The 20,301-nt window shown below is 49.3% G+C and overlaps 9 protein-coding genes across 9 annotated transcripts; 5 read left to right on the top strand and 4 right to left on the bottom strand.

Annotated features, from left to right (window-relative positions):
- Positions 1 to 963: 963 nt before the first annotated feature.
- Positions 964 to 1,836, top strand: BO85DRAFT_500172 (class I SAM-dependent methyltransferase; the record flags this gene model as incomplete). Its single annotated transcript, XM_025664096.1, has 1 exon — positions 964 to 1,836. The coding sequence occupies one exon, from the start codon at positions 964 to 966 to the stop codon at positions 1,834 to 1,836; it is 873 nt and encodes a 290-aa protein (XP_025512258.1).
- A 914-nt stretch (positions 1,837 to 2,750) lies between these two features.
- On the bottom strand, positions 2,751 to 4,104 carry BO85DRAFT_500170 (S66 peptidase family protein; the record flags this gene model as incomplete). The annotated part of the gene is made up of 2 exons (XM_025664095.1): positions 2,751 to 3,669; positions 3,778 to 4,104. 2 exons carry the CDS (start codon positions 4,102 to 4,104, stop codon positions 3,043 to 3,045), a joined length of 954 nt encoding a protein of 317 aa, XP_025512257.1. The 3' UTR covers positions 2,751 to 3,042.
- An 897-nt stretch (positions 4,105 to 5,001) lies between these two features.
- On the bottom strand, positions 5,002 to 6,847 carry BO85DRAFT_427300 (cytochrome P450; the record flags this gene model as incomplete). Its single annotated transcript, XM_025658149.1, has 5 exons — positions 5,002 to 5,306; positions 5,374 to 5,508; positions 5,575 to 6,168; positions 6,251 to 6,606; positions 6,664 to 6,847. 5 exons carry the CDS (start codon positions 6,845 to 6,847, stop codon positions 5,121 to 5,123), a joined length of 1,455 nt encoding a protein of 484 aa, XP_025512256.1. The 3' UTR covers positions 5,002 to 5,120.
- Positions 6,848 to 7,735: 888 nt separating this feature from the next.
- On the top strand, positions 7,736 to 9,888 carry BO85DRAFT_427299 (uncharacterized protein). Its single transcript, XM_025658148.1, has 4 exons — positions 7,736 to 7,820; positions 7,883 to 7,944; positions 8,007 to 9,521; positions 9,596 to 9,888. Exons 1-4 carry the CDS (start codon positions 7,748 to 7,750, stop codon positions 9,710 to 9,712), a joined length of 1,767 nt encoding a protein of 588 aa, XP_025512255.1. The 5' UTR covers positions 7,736 to 7,747; the 3' UTR covers positions 9,713 to 9,888.
- Positions 9,889 to 10,045: 157 nt separating this feature from the next.
- Positions 10,046 to 11,664, top strand: BO85DRAFT_480322 (S-adenosyl-L-methionine-dependent methyltransferase). The gene is made up of 4 exons (XM_025663002.1): positions 10,046 to 10,314; positions 10,383 to 10,509; positions 10,576 to 10,699; positions 10,755 to 11,664. The coding sequence occupies exons 1-4, from the start codon at positions 10,153 to 10,155 to the stop codon at positions 11,581 to 11,583; spliced, it is 1,242 nt and encodes a 413-aa protein (XP_025512254.1). The 5' UTR covers positions 10,046 to 10,152; the 3' UTR covers positions 11,584 to 11,664.
- A 263-nt stretch (positions 11,665 to 11,927) lies between these two features.
- BO85DRAFT_452293 (O-methyltransferase) lies at positions 11,928 to 13,790 on the top strand. The gene is made up of 4 exons (XM_025660785.1): positions 11,928 to 12,196; positions 12,279 to 12,408; positions 12,646 to 12,772; positions 12,832 to 13,790. The coding sequence occupies exons 1-4, from the start codon at positions 12,026 to 12,028 to the stop codon at positions 13,601 to 13,603; spliced, it is 1,200 nt and encodes a 399-aa protein (XP_025512253.1). The 5' UTR covers positions 11,928 to 12,025; the 3' UTR covers positions 13,604 to 13,790.
- A 188-nt stretch (positions 13,791 to 13,978) lies between these two features.
- BO85DRAFT_522752 (uncharacterized protein) lies at positions 13,979 to 15,530 on the bottom strand. Its single transcript, XM_025665290.1, has 4 exons — positions 15,349 to 15,530; positions 14,898 to 15,285; positions 14,677 to 14,794; positions 13,979 to 14,582 (listed from the first exon to the last, which is right to left on the bottom strand). The coding sequence occupies exons 1-4, from the start codon at positions 15,508 to 15,510 to the stop codon at positions 14,129 to 14,131; spliced, it is 1,122 nt and encodes a 373-aa protein (XP_025512252.1). The 5' UTR covers positions 15,511 to 15,530; the 3' UTR covers positions 13,979 to 14,128.
- A 1,189-nt stretch (positions 15,531 to 16,719) lies between these two features.
- On the top strand, positions 16,720 to 18,007 carry BO85DRAFT_427289 (4-hydroxybenzoate octaprenyltransferase). Its single transcript, XM_025658147.1, has one exon. It carries the CDS (start codon positions 16,776 to 16,778, stop codon positions 17,742 to 17,744), a length of 969 nt encoding a protein of 322 aa, XP_025512251.1. The 5' UTR covers positions 16,720 to 16,775; the 3' UTR covers positions 17,745 to 18,007.
- BO85DRAFT_471124 (FAD binding domain-containing protein) lies at positions 17,990 to 20,009 on the bottom strand (the record flags this gene model as incomplete). The annotated part of the gene is made up of 4 exons (XM_025662449.1): positions 17,990 to 18,504; positions 18,586 to 19,397; positions 19,459 to 19,570; positions 19,996 to 20,009. The coding sequence occupies 4 exons, from the start codon at positions 20,007 to 20,009 to the stop codon at positions 18,120 to 18,122; spliced, it is 1,323 nt and encodes a 440-aa protein (XP_025512250.1). The 3' UTR covers positions 17,990 to 18,119.
- Positions 20,010 to 20,301: the final 292 nt, after the last annotated feature.

The raw sequence follows: 20,301 nt of genomic DNA, 5'->3' as shown, positions 1-20,301 counted from the left end.
CCTGCCATATACTGTTTCAACCTTTACCATATCAGCTTATCGGATCTCCCACGCAGTCGTTTCTCTTATCTGTGTTTGTTTGGCACCACAGCATCGAGACTCTCGGGCCGGGCCTTCTTCTTGGCAACGGAAGACCGACGGGAAATCGGTCGATCGATGTACGGTGTTTATGATCAATACAGCGTGGGTTTTAAGGCGTAATGTGGTGTAAGAAAGCCGATTACTTGGTCTATCAATGCAGGAGCCGAGGGACTGGAAGCTGGTTTCCTAGTCACCAGTACTTTGCAATCCATTCCCTGTCTTTCTAGGCTCCAGGGTTTTCACTCACAAAATTCAAATGTGCTGTGTCCATTTTAAGTTTAGGAATATTATTCTTATGTCTTGCCAGTTGAATCAGTCCCCAACAAAACTCTGGGTGTTGTATAGCAGTCTCACCATCATAGATACAAGCGGGGCCTCTGGTAGCAGGACTATTGATGTTCTCGGCCTTCCGATGGGGGTATGAGCCTTAGGGGCGCTTGAAGGGGATACTGTACGTAATCCCTGAGGGCTTAATATTCGTTCATGACGGCAACTACCCTTTGGTTCCAGTTGAACAGGCGGCTCTTATCTGTGGATTAACTAGGTTTAATATATCATGGAAGTGTATTGCCCGTATCTTAATCGAACACAAGCAGTGTCGCTCGGATTCGACCACCACGGATACACAACGCCGTTTGAGCACAGGCCTCATCCCCTAGGAAGCGTTAGTGCAAATCATAATCAAGAAGTCGCCGACGGACCATGAATAGTGATTGCAAGATATGATAACGAAAGATAAGACATAAGTAGGCCGTTTGAGGCGAACAGTGATGTCTTTTCTCACCTGGTCTATCTTCCCACAACCACGATAGTTATAGTACCAACTGCTTTCACGGATAGAAAAACGCAAGGAAATATATCAAGCTGATCCCATATCGAGTCATGGATATTCTCTTGTCAAGCTATCTGCATGATGAGAAAGCACGCACTTCCATCGTTGAGCCAAATTTCCAGCACAGGCTTGCTCTAACTCAAGCCTGGGACATCGCCCAAGGCTCTAGATTGCTCGACATCGGATGTGGCCAAGGCGAGTCGAGCCTAGTTCTCGCATTGATCAACGGTTCTCATGGTCAAATTACAGCCATCGACACGGCCCCGCCTGATTACGGTGGACCATATACCATCGAACAATCACAGAAGCACATCCAGGCGTCCACGCTAGGACAGCGTATTCAATTTCTCCGCACCGACACGGCCGGTCTCCTTTCCCAACCCACGAGCACCGATAAATATGATGCGGCCGTACTGTGCCACTCTTTGTGGTATTTTCCCGACCGTGCGAGCATTGCCCAGGTCTTCCAGCTTCTAGCCGATGCGAAAGTACGCTATCTGTGCCTGGCGGAGTACGGTTTTCGCGCCTCGCGACCCACACAAGTCCCACATATTCTGGCTGCGCGAGCGCAAGCCCAGTACCATTCCCTACGCAAGTCCGCCGCGACAGGGGCGAGGGAGCCCAACGTACGCTCCGCACTGACTCCAGAGGAGCTGCTGGACGTTGCGCACAAAACTGGTTGGCAAGAAAAACGCTCCGGCTACATACAACCTGACTCGCAGCTGTGGGATGGTCATTGGGAAGTAGAGTTCGTTTCCTCAGAATTGTTTCGTCAATGGATCCACGAGGAAGGCTTATCAAATGATGCAGCTATGGATTCTGCTATTCAGGAACTCGAACAATCTATTCAGGAATTGGGTGTAAAGGGTTCCACCCGGTGGGAGACCATGGATGTCTTTTGGGCGGTGTTGGAGTTGAAGTGATCTCCGCTATGTTGATTTAGGTCCATTTCTCAGAAATGGTTAATGAATACATGCACCTTGAGTGAGCATGGATGGTATGCGTATCATATATGTCAGTTATTGTCACATTTTTATATATTGACGCTTCCGCGCGTAAACTTAACGATATTCTTAAGCTGGTTAAAATCAATGGGATTGGAGAGCCCATCTTCCATGGTCCAAGGATGCCGCCCGAGGAGATTAGAGTTATGTTACCGAGCGGACACAAATAATCCGCACAAGCAATATACTTATTTCCAACAACCTTCACAATGCGCCCTAGATAGGGAAGAGAATGGGACCTCATCGCTGGTCACGGCTCCGATGGGGAGTCTGTATGAGGTGACAGAATTGAGCGATATTCAGATGACTTCGCCCGGAAGGCAGCGAGGGGATGGTGTCCGACTGATCGTAAAGCCTGCTTATCCACGAGAGGGGTTTTCGGCGGCGGATCTCCGGCGGCGTAGCTGGCTGTGGCCATACTGGCGTGCTTGCCGGTCACTCCATAGGCTGAGATGGCTTTATCTCTTGCGATCTAGGCCAACGATTATTCTGTTAATCTAGCCTTAAAGGCACTAGCTACCCTTATGTACGGAGCAGTAATATAAGCGTTATCTCAATGAAAATCCCTCCTGGAGAGCCCCAGGCGTTACAAACAGAAATACCACGTGTCCATAACTCATTCATTCAATTCGATGGCTTTAGACTAATCGCCTTCCAAATGGATCAGGGTGGCAGTGGAGTGCTTTGTTTTATGGCAGCGCTTTTGAACATGTGCTGCTGACCCTTGTTACATCGGGAGATTTGGAGTGGACCCAAAAAAAAAAAGTAAACAGATTTAATGGAAACGTCTAGAGAATATGCATCATCGTCCAATCACATTACTCTTTCTCCTACTTAGAGCTCGACAGCCTCTTGCGCCCTGCTCGCCTAATAATCTTAGTTTATGATATCTAGTTTTTGATTTAATTATGTTATTCTAATACTTTCACACAGTTTCAGAAAGCCTTATCTATCCTGCTACTTAGCCATGCCGTGTGAGGGCGGCCGCACCTTGGGAAAGCGAAAGAGTAGTAATCCTGTATCAAAGCAAGGTGACAGGCCTCCAGGCAGCTGTATATAGGACTCCTACAGACGTAGGCAGACTTTCGGCGCACCTCTCTCAGCGAATAGAGTCCCACTACCCCGTCAAGCCTGCACCCCAGGTTCCAGAACGCTAAACTCATCAAGATCGCTATCTAATTTGACTAATGCGTTGATAGGCAAAGTCAAGAATGGACTCGTATGGCCAAAGTCAACGTTCATCAAAATGGGAAGCTCCTCCTCACGAACTCGACCGACAATCACCTCAAAGACTTCCAGTATCACATTTGCAAGCTCTGTCTGCATATCAGTATTGTATTTGTATCCTCGTCCAACAACCAGTCCGCGAATTTCATGCAATATGCCAGACAGAGCAAGATCGACAAGATTGTTCCGGAACTGGGATACAGAGTACGGCAGTTGCAAGTTGTCGCCCATCGCAGACTCAAGGAAGAGAATCTTGTCTTTCCACGAGGAGGGGGCGTACTGGGTCCCCTGAAGACGCACGACACAAGGTACAGTGCCCCCAAATAGATGTCCAGTAGCTTGACATCCGCGGAGCCATCTCCATGGAGGCGATAGAGTGATGTCACGCGGTTTCTCGAGGATCCCTTTGCCAAGTAGGAAGTCGCTATGCTCGTTCGAGCAAATTAAGGATTGAGGAAGTGAACCCACTGGCTTTCCGGCCTCAGTCAACACACGAATGAAGTGGTCGATCGTGAATTCCATAGGCTTGGGATAATCAGAGAAATCCGTAAGAACACTGGGTCCGTAGAATGTGCGCAAGCCGGTCCGAGATTGAATCGCATAATGCAGGAAGGTAGTGTCACTGTAGCCGACGAAGATTTTAGGATTTGATTGAATAAGGGAGTAATCGAGGAAAGGTAGCAGTTCATTCGCATGCGCGCCCCCGATCGTGCAAATAATGGCGCCAATGGTACTATCACGGAATGCGGCATGGATTTCCTCGCATCGAACTCGAATAGAATTTGCGATAGGGGCTGTTGTTTGGTTAGAGAAAATCACCTGGACATGGAAGCCTAGCGACTCCAGATAGGCTTTTCCTCGCTCCAGGGGAGCAGGTAGGATGTCATTGAGACGTGCGGAGGGTGAGATAAAGGCGATTGTGTCTCCCTTCTTCAAGGCTTTTGGAATAATTGGGTCCATTGAGGTCGTTAGGCGTTGAGCAGAAAGGGTGTGAGACGAAAATCAGAGTATCAGAGGAGCCTTGCGCGACTCATTGAAATGATAAGCAGCTGGACTCTTGACTCCGGCCACTCGAGTGGCTGGTGCAGGTGGAACACATAGTGCTTGACATTCGATGAGCAGTTGATTGGCAGAGATCTCCCGGGCCAGGATCCACCGTAGGTTGGATCCTCTTACATAGTTACTGACATCGGATGGGCGGCCAAAGAGCCTGGCAGAGCTTGTGGAGGCGACCGGGCCGCAAGGATGCCCCTCCTCCTCCCCTCACCTGTTAGTTGTCAATCGCCAATGTTACATAACTGTCCGGGATCCTAAGCCGTATCCTCCGGTGTTTGACCGCGTTTGGCCTGTTTCTAGTGATACTAGGTAATCCATGTTCTCTTGGATGAGATCACTCTCTCGTCGAAGCAGCTCCCGTAGTGCTGAGGGATGCACCTCTGCCCAACTGGGGTGCGAGACAGCAGCCGCTCGAGCAGCATCTACCGCAATAATAACATCCTCAGTCCTGGCAGCTATACTGATGTCATCTCTGTCTTATTGCTGGGTAATCCAGGCCAATGTCCCTTTCCGAATGAATGAAGGGGAAAAGCTCTACTCAGGCCGGATAATAGTAGGGATTGCTACTTGTGTAGTCACTCTCGTCGAATTACTCCTACTAAGCAGAGAGTCCAATCGCAGTTCTTTGAGTATGCCCGTTTGGTACAATGATAGCTACAGCTACGGACATTAGTATAGCGCAGGTTTAGCGGCCTGTTTGTTTGCAGAAGGGAGAAAATAATGTCTACGTAGGATAGAAATAGGTGGAATCTTAGCAGCGGATGATTTCGGATCATCAGTCGAACTTGCACGAGGGCAGTCGTCAGAGTTCAGTTTCCTCTTAATTTGAGATGTCAGCAGTAGAAGCATAAAATGTCACACGAGAATCGTACAGCCAAAACTTCCGTCAGACCTCAGTGTCCCTAGATTTCGATTCAATACTATCCATCCCTCGTGCTCACTGTACATCTGTAGGTTTGTTCAACAAGCCATGCCGAAGAAGTATGCCAGGGTCGATCGTAATCCACGAGCTGGAAGTTGAATATTCTGAACAACTGAGGCAAAAGCTTTGACATCTCAAGTTGCGCAAGGCTTTTGCCAAGGCACATGTACGCCCCACAACCGAACTTTAGAATCTGGTTAGTTGTTTGCGGAAGTATTGACAGGTTTGGCCTGATATCAATCGTTACCTACAGTCAATAGGTTTTTCTCCATTTGAACTACCGTCTCATGATCTTGCATCCACCTTTCGGGGCGAAATACGGAGGCGTCCGGACCGAAAATCTGCTCGTTATAATGTAGGGCCCAAGGATTAACTCCAACCGTTGTCTGATCCCTGGTGATTAGCTTAGTGTTCTCGGATACTACATGATAGTAAAAAGCCACGTTTCTCACCTCTGGGGGGAAGAAGGTCCCATCAATCACAGCTCCCGTTTCGGGTACAATGCGAACAAGAGGATATGATGTTGGGGGATGGATCCGGAAGGTTTCTTTGATGCATGCCTGGAGATATGGCATGTGACTGGCTTGTTTAAACGAAAATGATGTATTGATCTGCTCATTGACCGCGAAGCCATCGATCTCCTCACGGAGCTTTCGCAATGCCGAGGGATGTTTCAGCAGCATATACATTGCTGTCCCGAGTGAAATAGCAATAGTGTCCGTTCCCGCAGCTATATTACTACCCACGGCGTTGAAAATATCTAGCCGGGTGACATTTCGCTTTTTCTCTGCCTGCCATTGTAGCAACTTCGTGAGAATTGTGTCTTTCCCCAGCCGGTCCTCAGTACAATCCATATACCGAAGAATGTGCGCCGTGACAAGGTCAAACGGAATTGGAACTCGCAGAACCTGTGCGAAGGTAGCTACATGCCAATGTAGCCAAGAGAAAATCCCCATATGTGCCCCGTAGAGGATTGTGTGCCTGATAGCTTTTAGAATGCCATTGTGGTCCCATCCATGGCTAAGATAATGGAAGCTTTCACCTAGCTTTGAGGTGGTTTAATGGTCTTAGTCAGTCACGGTCATTATCCCATGTGAAATGAAAATGTAGTATCTGAGAGACGCATACAGATATCTCTCCAATGACATCAAAGGCAAAAAATTGCATCCAGCACCGCACATCAAATGACTGTCCTGTGGCTGCGAACTCCTTGAAGCGACAGCAGAGGGCTTCTGCCTTACGATCGATGACAGCTTCGAATGATAACATCGCCGTCATCGAATACAGCGAGGCGATTTTCCGGCGTTTAGTGACGTGGCGGTCACTGTTGGTCTCTGTGAAAAGATCCGCTCGAGAATTGTCAGGGTCACCGAATGCATAATAGAAGAAACCTTTTCTGTATCGATATCCAGTTCTGTACAGTTCGGCTGCGGCGCCTGGGGTGTTCAAGCTATACCGACCGGGGGCAAGGCGAACAACTGACCCTATTTCCTACTGTTAGTCTCCTATGGGTGTTGTACCTTGGTGAAATGATGACATACCGTATCTTCGATGAAGTTGAATGTTTTCCAGCTCGTAGCGGCCGCGGTATACGCTGGCAAATTCCCGGAGTGCCGTAAACCGAGCCAGGAAGGGTCCTGGTAGGTTTGACAGAGGAGCAAAGAACACCTCCCGGCACACCCAGGCAAGCAGCACGAGGCAGCTAGCGAGTACAAGGAACAACATGGCCTTTGTTGTGAACCGAAACGCTGAGTGACTCTCTAGTCCGTGGGTGATTGAGCATTAATTTCGCAAGCAAAGAGAGCGATATGACAAAGCATGGATTTGCCTGGCACCCAAACGTTCTCGGAGCCAACTTGTGTCTGGTTGTCAATTGGATGAATGGACCTCCTGAACCCTCTTGTTCGTGCGCCTGTGGAAGGAAGTTCGGCTTGTCGATGGGGCAAACAGAGACTAATATCTAACATACAGGGAAAGGGCTTACTAGATGATTTCTAGGGTGCTTCAGTTAGTTAGATGGACTTCCGGTTTTGGGGGCAATCTCATGACATACTGCATGGAAAATGTGAGAAGGCACCTAAGATGGCGCAGCTCGGCGTTGTAGGTGCAGATGGGAAAAGGGAATTACGCCCCGGGCACAAAAATAACCACTAGTATGAAAGCTGACCCAGCGTTTGGTCATGTAAAGTAAGTAAACCCGTCTCACTGAGTTGCAGAGTTACCTTTAGACGGGGTTTCAGGGTAGGGTGAAAATGGTTAGCCGCATAAAGACCCTCCCGAACTACTGCGGACTACTACTGCATCTTTTCCATCCGTATGTTCTCTAAGTCCCCACTGACCTCTCCGAGCAGCCTTCACCCCGAAGATTTCCGCACATGATGCTTTATTTAACCGAAGTTGAAAGTTGTACGATCACCTCGGACTCACCGACTGGGGATATGCATGTGCCGACAGATGCGTGTTGTCAGCACTTGCCACATAATGGGAAACGGTGTCCTCCCAACAGGCCCTGTAGTGTTTGATTGCACATTCAAGTGTCGGATGTATACGGCCAACTATATATAACAGCTACCCGTATCAGCGGATGCTTCTCTGGATCATAAGGACGAACGTTCTACTTACATCATGTATTGGATGCTTCACGTCTGGGCATTGACAACAGGCCTCACGGCTGCACTGACACAGTACAACACCAACGGTGGGCTTCTCCCCTTGCAATACGTATTGATTCTTCATTGACTTTGGCGGGCAATATTAAAGGCCGGTCTAAGTGGGGAACCTTGCCATCGCCAACTTTACCAAGGTTTCTCCGGGACACTCATGTAAGATCACATATCGTTGGTTTGTAGCTGGGGATGACTGATTATTTATTCTTCAAACGCAGGGAGCCAATCCACCCTGGGGAAACACATACCCTGGGGGAAATCCCCCTGATACGGGTGTAACACGACACTACAACTTTACTATCACCCGTGGGTTCAAAGCGCCAGACGGTTACAACAAGAGCGTGATTCTGATCAACGATCAATTTCCGGGTCCTCTAATCGAAGCCAATTGGGGTGACATGATTGAGGTGACTGTTACTAATGATATCAGTACTGTGGAAGAGGGTCTGACACTGCATTGGCATGGACTCTCAATGAAAAAGACACCATGGTATGATGGTGTGCCTGGATATACACAATGTCCTATTGCGCCTGGAAAGACTTTCACCTACATCTTTCAGGCTGATCAATTTGGATCCAGTTGGTATCACTCACATTATAGTGCTCAGTATGATGATGGCCTTTACGGTCCCATGGTTATTTATGGTCCTGTGCAGGCTGAAGTCAACTATGACTATGATCTGGGCCCGATCATGCTTTCTGACTATTACCACGATAACTACTATGACGTTCTCGTGGAGGGTTTCAAGCGACCAACTGTTCTTGTTCCAATAGATAACAATCTCATCAATGGAAAAGGAACTTTTGACTGTGATTCAACGTTGACGAACAAGTGTTTGCCGGGCGCTGGCTTGTCCAAATTCCAAGTTAAATCGGGCAAATCATACCGTTTACGCCTGGTAAATACTGGGGCATTGGCTAGCCAAAAATTCAGCATTGACAATCACAAGTTGACAGTGATTGCGAATGACTTTGTCCCTGTCAAGCCTTACCTGACTGACGTGGTTACGCTTGGCGTAGGCCAACGCACGGATGTGATAGTCGAGGCTACTGGCTCTGCAAGCGATTCAGTTTGGATGCGATCAGATATTGATATACTCTGCCTCAATGAGACATCAACAGTTTACAATGTCTCTGCAGCAGTGTATTATGAGTCTGCGAATACCAGCGCTCTTCCAACAACTAGAGGCACGCCATGGAAAAGCAACCACTGCCAGAATGACCCTCTTGAGACTACAGTGCCCTATTATCCATTAGCACCACCATCGACACCCGAAACGGTTCAGACTGTGAACATCACATTGGGCTATAACGAGACGGGTTTTCTACTCTTTTTCGTTGACGGTTCCTCCTTTCGGTCGAATTACAACGAACCTGTCTTGCTCATGACGCATGAGAACACGTCGCAGGTGTACCCCGCGGAGCGCAATATATATAACTTTGGCTCTAATTCGAGTGTAAGGATCGTGCTGGTTAATACCTTCGCAATGCAGCATCCAATCCACCTACATGGACACAACTTCTGGGTTTTGGCCGAGGGTATGGGAACATGGAATGGGAGTATCACGAATCCTTCCAACCCCCAGCGCCGGGATACGCAAATAATTCAAGCCGGAACAGTGGATGAGCCGGGCTATCTGGTCTTGGAATGGGAGCAGAATAACCCGGGTGTATGGCCCATGCACTGCCATATGTCCAATCACGCCAGTGCCGGTCTCGTGCTCTCTATCCTCGTTAGTCTTGCCCTGTCCGGAAATCCCGCCTACTAGGGAGCATTTGAAGCTAAACCATATTCACCATTCTGCAGGAACGCCCTGATGACATCGGAAAATTGACAATACCTGCAACGCTGTCAAAAACATGCCGCGACTGGGATCAGTTCAGCGACGCCAATTATGTAGACGAAATAGATTCCGGCATATGACTTCGGGGTTTTTCGTCTCAATGGCAAAGAAGTGCGTGGAAAATGCTATGATACTCAACCTCGGCCCTAGCCCAATGTGTTCATCCTTGTACCAAGCTCAATCCTTTTTGACCTCCGCTGCGCCAAATTGTAATTACGACTCGATCCAGCAAGTTCTATTCTAAGAAAGGTTCTTGATCACATGAAAAGGCGGGAAAGCATATGCGAGTAGTTTGCTGTAATTTTGATGTACGAGGAATCGTGCCTAGCCAAGATTATCAGCTGGCTCTGCTCTGGACCATTCGTAATGATAGAGTATGTTTTCCTGTGGACTATTTTAAGACGGGGAAGGCCCCTTGGTCAAGTGTGCTACCCGCATCGATCAGCCCAGGTTGCCTTGGTTCCTCTGATAAAGCCTAGTTACTGTACCGTCTCTTTTCTCGCTAACGGATTTCGGAACAATGGCGGCGACTGACCCAGAGATACTCCTCGCCAGCCTCGAGGAATTGAAGTGCCAGCCACCCACGGATGAAAAGACTCGGAGCCGACTGTCCCAGGCCCTTCACCATGCGCTGATGGCCATAGAGCGCCCCTTGGACACCGTCCGACGCATCTCCTTCGCGGTAGGCCCCTCTCACAACACCACGCTAACTGACTAGCGCAAGGTTAACTGACGATGGTGGGATGACAGCCCTTGCAGCTCACTATGACCAAGGTTGCCATGGACCTCAATCTGTTTGAGCTACTAGCTTCGGATGGCCGTCCAAAGAGCCTGGGAGAGCTCGTGGAGTTGACCGGGGCGCAGAGCCTATTGCTGCGTAAGGATGCCCGCCCCGTTATTTATCGATGACCAATGACACCTAGTTAACCGCCCGGGCTGTCAGGCCGTATCCTCCGGTATTTGTCCGGGTATGACCTGGTCCATGAACCGAAGGTCGACTGCTTTGAGGCCTCCCCTGCGACTCAGGTCCTCGCCTTGCCTGGTTTCCGGGCAGGGATCAATCACCAGTAATCATGGCAAACTGTGCCCCATCCTAGTAGCCCTCAACTAACGCGTCGCTAGCTTCGAAATCCAACTCCCGGCCTGGCAGACTCTTCCATCCTTCCTGGCTGCAAATGAATATTGCAGTCCATCCGATTCTAGCCGAACGGCGTTCCAGCAAGCCCACGGCACTGAATTAACAGCTTTCGCCTGGGCCATGGATAAGCCCCATATTTTCAAGGAGTTTAGTCTGTGGATGACCGCCCAGCGCCATGGCCAGCCCACCTGGATGGATGTGTTTCCCTTAGGTCGGCTAAAATGCGGTAGGGACAATCACACCAATACGCAGTACTCCGAGGCGGACGTGGATGGCGAGGAGCATGTAGCACCCTTTTTTGTTGATATAGGTGGCGGTATGGGTCACCAATGTCTTGCCCTTGTCAATAGACTAGGCCCTGAGCTAGGAACCCGGCGGCGCATTATCCTGGAGGACGTCCCGGCGGTCCTCTCACATGCTATTTCGCACCCTCGCATTGACCGCTTGGTCCATGACTTCTGGGGCCCGCAACCGATCCGGGGTGCGAGCTTCTACTACATGCGGAATGTGCTGCACGATTACCCGGACGACAAATGTGTGCAACTGCTGAGGCTCCAGAGCGAGGCCATGGCGCCCGACGGATCGTCAAGCCTGCTGATCGACGAGATGGTTTTTCCTGAGATTGGCGCCGGGCCTCGAGCGGTGGAGATGGACCTCGCCATGATGGCGTGCTTGGCGGCCAGGGAGCGAACCAAAGACGAGTGGGAAAAACTCTTTCGGGCCGCCAGGCTGAGCTTGGTCGAGACGTTTACCTACGCGAGCGACATGAGCCAGAGTATCATGGTGGTTAAACGGCTAGATTCCACCGGATAAAAGGAACATTGGTACCGATCAGTTAGTTGGTAGGCTGCAACTTGTTAGCTTGCTGCATGCAGTCAATAAATGTCACCTCCGTATGTATGCGATGATACAGAAACACTCGTACTTTGTCGAACAGCGTAGAAGCGAGTCGCGCTAAAATGTCTCGGACCCCTATCCGTTAGTGCGGTCCCCCGCCCGCCCCCTGTTGTGCAAGCAATTGCGATGCGTTAGTGCTGACGAGCGAAACTTGAGATGACCGAAAGGAAGGTACGTAGGAATATCCATGTTCAACTATGTCACCTGTCACCTTTGACTCCACGCGATGTTTAGCAGCACGAAGGGATCAACCAAAATACTAACTATAAATGTATTTCCTGCCCCAACACTTACTGCCATCCACTCTCTCCGAACGTACATACCTTTACTATCCCAGATCTCCATATCATTTGTCGCAATGGCGGATATCGTAACCACGTTGACCTCGGCCACTAACGCTGCCCTGGCCCAGCTTACCCCCGAGGATGAAATACCGGAGGCAGCTCGGTACCAGCTTCTGGACGCCATTGACAAGCTTCGTGTGGCTGTGGAACCACCCCTCCTCACCATTCGGAATTTCTGCTTTGGGGTGAGTAGCTCACCAACCTTCAAGTGCTTGGATCCACCTTACCAATTTATTCTCCAACTAATGTTTTTCGACCACTCTGCAGCACCATGGCTTAGTTGCCATTCGAATCGCCATGGGCATGGGTATATTTGACGCCTTTGCCTCCGCGAAGGGCGGTGAAATGACCGCTGATGCGCTTGACGAGAAGACAAAGGGGGACAAGAGCCTCTTGGGTAAGTCCTTGCTTTGGCTGTTCTTAACCTATCTGCAACTTTCTCACAAAATTTCGACTTCTTTCTTCCTCCTATCTGTTTGATTTTCAATGCTTGGTTTTTGCAGGAATCTATACACATTTCTGCTTTTATTGTATTGATATTTGATTCATGGCCCTCTTGGTTTATTCGCGTTAGAGTTTCATATACATCACTGATGACTACGATGTGGATACTGATGAGTATGTGACCCTGCAGTGCGCATCATGCGAGTACTGTGTGCGAACCATGTCTTTAAAGAGACGGGGGTGCAGAAATACCAGCCCCTACCGCTTGCGATGATATTTTCATCTAATAGTCCACCCAGCGAGGTGATAAAGCATTTGTGCGTTTATTCTTGCCGCAAATGGATCGTATATTCGGCTAATATTGAAATCTTCTAAGCCACTCGGACATGAAGGCGTCAGTCCATTCCCTTGACTACTTCGAAGCAAGGGGATACCAGAACCCTGAAGATGCCTACGACACGACGTTCCAGCTGGCCTTCAGAACTAAAGAACATTACTTCGAGTGGATACAGCACAATCCAGAGGAGCTACATGCCTTTAATACGGTGATGGAAATCGGCAATCGCTCTCTGGAGGGTGTGCAATGGTATGACTACTATCCATGGCAGGAGAGGCTGGCTACTACCGATGGTACAGACCGTGTGCTCCTGGTGGACATCGGTGGTGGCAAGGGCCATGACATTTCAGGCTTCAAGCGCAAATTCCCTGAGATAAAGAACCAGCTCATCGTGCAGGATCTCCCTGGGGTTATTGGAGACATTGACGAGCCGCTCATTGAAGGTGTAACAGCTGTCGGCTATGATATGTTCCACTCACAGCCCATAAAAGGGGCCAAGGCATACTACATGCGTACTGTTCTACACGACTGGCCTGATAAACAGGCTCTGCAGGCTCTTAGCCGTGTTCATGACGCCATGGCTTCTGACTCAGTGCTACTGATCAATGAAAATGTCTTGCCCGAAATGAACGCACCGGGATTCTCAGCTTCGATGGATATCATCATGATGGAGCTATATGGATCAATGGAACGGACGGAGAAGCAGTGGCTTGGATTGCTGGACAAGGCTCAGTTTAAAGTGCTTAAAGTATGGCGGTCGGGCTTCCAGGGAACTGGATCCAATGCCTTGTTCGAGGCGGTGCCTGTTTGACAGGGCGAGGAATCTTGTGCCTGGATAGTATGGCCGACGGGCTGGGTTACCGGTCTTATGGACGTCTTGATAGTCTCAATATTCGAAGCCACCTGACCATCTAATTTGTTTGAATTAATTCGTTACTTGGATCCTCCATGGGTGTTAGACAAGACTAGCAATTCCAAAAACACACAATCACGTCAACGCTGCCGGTGCTTCATCCAGACACAGCAGGGCTCTGGCCTCTTTAGGCCGGTCTCTCCACCAGTAACAGATCACTGCCCTGATAGTAGAGCTAAAGCTGGATAGAAAATGGCATAACACACCTCAATACTAGCGGCTTGGGATGCCTTTCCCACATACACATTACAGAGGGCAGAAACAAAATATTCACGAATATTGTGGTGAGTACAGGATTATTCATAGTCGAAAAAGTAAGTGGCCACAGCCGTGCAACTATTGCGACACACAAAAAAAAGAACTGAACTCCAGCAAAATACATTCATACAACGACTATCTTGCCCTTCAACTTTCCGGGTGGTGTCATTGAGTGGTTCCCCTGGCAACTATCTCTCGAGTCTTCTCTAAATGCTCACCTGCCGGTATCACCTGGCTAGTCTGCATAATCTGGACTGTTCGCCAAACTTGATCTGGTGATTCATCCATAGGTACCGGATCCTCTCTATTACAAGCGACATGCTTGAAGCTTTTATTTGGCCCCATGGACTCCACATAGGCTGATACCTTCACTGGAATTAGCCTGTACGATGAATTGGACCCCGGATCGTAGTTCGAGCCGCTGTTCGACACACTGATTGGCTTCCTTTTGATGAGAAAATCCCACACTGGTTTTGACGGCGGAATGCACGCGGCAATTATCACAAACGGTAGCTCCAGCGACGCCCACATATATAGTGAGTAACTCCCCCATGTGGGGTCGCTCAGGCTGGCCGCAGCCGAAAACTTGGATGTTTTGACACAGGCGCAGACACCAGCGCTTCATATTGACATGGATTAAGTTAGTAATGATGGCGCTCAACGGAGGGGGGCCGGCAGTAGTTATGTGATCGAGGAATGCTGGGAATACTTACATGATCCCGAGACCAAGAATTAGACAAAGGGCCATGCGTTTTCGCATATCAACTCGGAGCTCGATAAGGAACGTCAACGGCAGGAGGGCTAGAGCAAAATCCAAGTATGCGCCGAATGCTGAGATAAGACGGCGGTCAGTTTTGTGTACCAGAAAGTAGCCCGAGGTAAAAAAGAAAAAAGCGAAAGCAAAAGGAAATAAACAAGTCTCGTGCTAGCTTACCAGCCTGCAACATGGATATATCAGTATTTATCATCGGCTCGATACAGGTCGCATGCCCTGATCTGAGTAGACTTTGATCCCAAAGGGCGCTGATCGGCCTACATTGCCCAAAAAGGACTGCGACATTGACTACACTGATGACGGCGTACAAGACAACATTTATAATGAGGAACAAACGGCGCCACCTAGAGGTGTGCCCTGAGATACGTGAAATGAATAGAGCCACGCTGCTTTTGCCAAAAAGTGCACCAAAGACACCAAAAGGCTGGTTTATGATTTCCAGCTTAAGGACGAACAGCAGATCACTGGTGGCTATATACTCAATGTGCCGCACACCTCCGTGTTGCACCATCAACGTACTCAACACCAGACCGATGGCATATAAAACCTGTTTGGAGGCGTTTGTCAGCTGCGCTGCACCCAGCATTTTGGTCTATATATGACACTTTACCCAAGAAGCAAGAATTGCCCAATCATCCAAACCCAATTCATGCCGCGCAATGCGACTGTAGAAGCGTGTACATACTAGTAGAGACGCGCATGGGAAGGGTATCCAGAAACATGCCAGCAGGTGGGCGCCTCGATCAATGTTTGGGAGGGCGGATTCTGACATGGCAGCCTAGCCTGACACACGTATAGCCGAAGGAAATTGCATGTATGGGACATAACAGGAGCGGTACTCTGGGGAACGAAGAGCGCGGCGCTACTTAAGAGACTGATGGAAACGAAAGCAACAGCTAATGCATTCATATCACACGAAGTCCGCTAGACCAAAACCCGCATTGCGATGATTACTGTATTCACAGTCTACATGTGGTTCAAGACGGACATATCCAACCAGAGATTGGAAGTACCGCCAGTGGCAGGAGCAAGAGGCCTGGTGAGGGTCAAGCCCAGTGGGGGCGGGGGGCAAGGCGTTCGACTCGCTTAGATATGGACCTACATGTTGTTAGCAATTGAAGTAAAATGACTGGCTAGCCTTGTCGAGTAACAAATCATGTGTTACGGGGTATATGAAGGAGCGCAGCCTTTCAGCCAGGGCCTTCGCGCTGGGGAGTGTGGCGCACAGACCTCGGGCTTGTCCGGCGGAGACCGTTTTGGCTGGATGGGGGCTGTAATTACAAGTCAGAAAAATTACGCGAAGGACCCCACTGTGAACGGATATTACCGGCAAATCCGGGGCTGCATCTTCCTCGAACAGGTTGTCTGGGCAGGAACAGTGGTTGATCGACAGGGGTGTGTTGGGCCGGAGCTGGCAAAACTACTGGGCGGACAAAAATAGCTTTGGGCCATGTTGCCCATCATCAGGGTGGGGTCTAAGAACGAAAGCAAACCATAATCATGTCTCATGCTGGTGGTAAGAACGACTTCAGCCGTCGCTCTACCAGCGCTGTAAGTTTCTTGGGACCGAGATCCCTGATCGGTCAGGCGGGAACATGGTTCCACTATGTCCTTTTACCCGAGTAAGCGCAAGCTGGACCTTATGAAGTGATGCAGTGGCACATGCATTGATGTATCCAAATCACGTTGTGCGCGGTTCTCAGCTAACCGAGCTTGCTTGGATGCTTTGAACAAGGTACTTCGGAATTGTTACGAGATGGCGACTTGCTTGGCGCTATGCAGGTGGTGGTTGGTGGTATTCTACATCGGAACTTGATTTGAATTCTAAGATTTCTTTGATAGTAGTGCGACTATTAGAAAATTGATCTCTTTGTTGGAGTCACACTAACCGCTGGCTATTAGTATTATTGTCCTCTATAAATGCTCAAGGCATTACGGATGTTGGGAAGCAAGAATAATTTGATATTTCCCTCCCCCGCTCCCCCATCCTATTCTATTTCCTTGTGAGGCTATTTACATGTATTATCATTTTGCACAATGGCAGCCTGTCCCTCGACCGCATATCAGCGCCCAGACAAGGGCATCCTGTCCTATCTCCCACTTGTTTGCGTGCCTTATGGCGAACTCATACGCCTATCGAAGCCTACTGGAGTACTCAATATTTACTTCCCATATCTATTTGGTGTCCTCTATGCAGCTTGTCGCGGCCCCATGAGCATACAACTCATAAGCCAGCGTAGTGCTGAATTGCTCATTGCAGCCTTCGTTCTCCGAAGCCTGGGGTGCAGTTGGAATGACATTATCGACCGCAATATTGATCGCCAAGTGTCGAGATCCCGCCATCGTCCCATGGCTCGGGGCGCGATCAGCATGCCAGCTGCTCTCCTCTTTACTGGCTTGCAGTATTTTCTTTGGATCGCAATCCTCTCAACTACTCTGCCCAACCACTGGCACTATAGCATCCCGTTGATGGGTTTAGTCCTCTTCTACCCGTTCGCCAAGCGTATCACATACCACGCACAGGCAGTATTAGGCATCACTTTGGCATTTGGGGTCCCTCTCGGATCCAGTGTGATGGGTGATGACCCGCTCCGAATGAGACATGTTGATGGCGCTCGTCGAGCCGGCTTGATGTCACTTTATCTCAGCTACGTACTATGGAGCGTGATCCATGACACGATTTATGCGCAACAGGATATACGAGATGACCTAAAGATCGGTGTTCGCTCTATGGCCGTCTACTACCGACATCGTGTCAAGACGATGCTGCTCGTTACCAGTCTCCTACTCTTTGTGCTTCACATCCATACTGGCATGACACTTGGGGCACATATTCCGTATCAAGTCTTGACGTCGGTGGGATCTTCTGCCATTATCGCTTGGATGCTCTGGAAGGTAAATTTGAACGATCCAGACGATTGTGGTTGGTGGTTCCGTAACGGGAGTATTGTTTGGGGGATTCTAGTAGCAGGAGGGCTTTTTACAGAGGCTATATGCCAAAGTTAGCTTGTGGGTCTCACGAGACGAGAATGACGAGATATGATCAAAGTGTAACTGTCAGTTGGGAGTGAGATGCTTAGACAGTGGAGAACGGGAGGATGCGGGAAGGATTCATCAGTGGATCCAAAGGATATATCAAGTTGTCGGCCATGTACCCCAACCAACCCCATGACAAAGAGAATAGGACACCAAAGTGTCGGAGTTATTATAAGAACATGAATGTATATCGTTGATACATTTCAAACAAAGAGGTTGCAGCCGGCGAATCGAATCCCTTTAATGTCTAAACCCAATCACACAAAGATAATAAACAATGCATTGTGCAACAGGCCCTCAAGTATACGCCCGTTGATGTCAACCAACAATCTCTAACAATTCTATTTAAAGATGCGTAGTTGATTTCCAGGTCCCTCGTGTACCCGGGAATTCCCCCTTTCCAAACTTGATCAATGCCTCTCGCGCATGCTCTATCGCATTATAGCCGAACATCCAACGTTGGAGTACTGGATCCGCCAAGATATTTGGATATCCATCAAACGGCTCATGCTCGCGTAGCTGTCGGTCACGCTCATGTTGTTGGTCGCCGTCAGGCATGGAGTAAATGTCCCGTACTATTTGAACACGACGCCGCATTTCAGCCGCACGTGGTTTTCGAATCGTTTCGAAAATAGTAAGCATATCTGGTATTTGGGATTTGTCCGTCAGGGACGCGAAAAGTATGCTTAATGTAGCCGCATCTTCGAAGGCAAGGGCTGCACCCTGACCGCTGTGAAACTCTCTTGGTTAGCATCTTGGATGAATACTGAGCGTCTGAGAACTATATCAAAAAAGCGGCATGGTGGCTCACGTATAGGGCAACATGGCGTGCGCTGCGTCTCCAACTAATGCTATATTGCCTGCCTCCGCTGTCCATCGTGGCGCCATGTCGGTGTGTAGTAGTGTCCAACGGCTGCAGGAATTCGCTAGAGTTAAAAGCCGATGAAATAAAGGGTCCCAATTCGGAAATTCAGCTGCTACTTCTGGTTGGGCTATAGGCTTGGGGGCAAATTGGACTTCGGCATCAGGTGCATGGGCTTGCGTGAGGACTATATTGAACAAATTGTCCCGCTTCAGGCTATATGTCAAGGCATTTCCCTGCGGTCCAATCCACCAGTTAAGCCCTTCGGTTAGTTGGCCCAGCTGGTCATTCTGATGCAAAGCCTGTATCGGTATTATTGCGCGGAAGACATGATCGCCGCTATCTCTCCAGGGGAACTCCTGGCCAAGCAGGTGTGATCGACAACGCGATCGCTCCCCATCGGCAGCAAGCACGAGGTCAGCGCTTAGCGATGTATTATTCGCCAACTGCACAAATGCCCCGTTATTGGCGCTGCTAGTAATACCAGTAACCTCAGATCCCAGCTGAATGATGGCGCCTTCGCGCTGGGCCGCATCTGCGAGTAAATGGTGAAGATCAACCCGATGAACAAGAAGATATGGAGCACCATACTTCTGGCACAGATCGTCACCCATTACGACAGTTGACAAGATTTCACCATCGCGGTAGGATCGCATCATGCCTTTTCCTGGCGCGATGGAAAGCTTCTCCAACTCCGGGAGTATGCCCCATTGCTGTAACACACGTGTAGCATTAGGTGGCATCTGAATTCCGGCTCCGATCTGCAAATTTTAGTAAAGGGATTACATTGTTAAGGTATGCTGTGGCCATCGAGCAACGAACATCACCAAGAACAGGTGCCTTTTCCAATATAACGACGTGGTGACCGACTCGTTGTAGGCCAATTGCAGTTGCCAATCCGCCCAAACCGCCGCCTACAATAATCACAGAAAGACTTTGAGACATTGTTAGATGTTCGTTTAATGGACAAGGTAAATGAAGCAAAAAAACTTTCAGGTTCGCATCTTGATTTAGGAGAACATAGGGACAGATATATGCGCATACACGCTGTGGCGTGTGCAAGTACAGTGTCTAGTGTTGGTGACTTTTGCGGTCGGCTTACGACCACGCCCTATGGACAAAACGTCGGCGCTGCACCAGGGCAAATCCGATATTTGCTGCGGCGTGGGAGTTCCACCTATTGTGCATGCTGCTTGAATTATGTCTGTCATGGGGTGATTAAGCCGAGGTGAAAGAAGGGTTACATCGTGTCTCGCCTACATCCGACACAAGTGCTAATTAGGCCTGGCAAAGCTCGCCCTAACGATCCAACCCCGCTCAGGGAGGCTTGAGGCCGGGCGAGCCTCGAGGCTTCCTAACCGAGCTCCATCCATGCTGCATCCATGCTTACCAGCTGCCAGACATTTTCCCAAACACCGCACCCATGCAATGTGTAATAGGGATATTGCGAATCACCCTGCATATTACAAGCGGTCACATTTTGGGGTATTTCAGCGGTATTACGAAGCACCACACAACGTGTATCGAAAGGTTGTTACAGTATGTCTCGCGGGCCACACAGTAGGTTGTGCTGTCCCATGCTAGCTGCCTCCCAAATTTAACCGCTCCGAAAAGTTCGTGGACAGAAGGTTGTCCAATGACAGTCGGCCTGCATTCAATGGACTC

The sequence above is a fragment of the Aspergillus piperis genome, assembly GCF_003184755.1.
Source record: "Aspergillus piperis CBS 112811 unplaced genomic scaffold BO85scaffold_19, whole genome shotgun sequence".
Classification (NCBI taxonomy): domain Eukaryota; kingdom Fungi; phylum Ascomycota; class Eurotiomycetes; order Eurotiales; family Aspergillaceae; genus Aspergillus; species Aspergillus piperis.
This window is presented reverse-complemented; position numbering and strand designations above follow the sequence as displayed.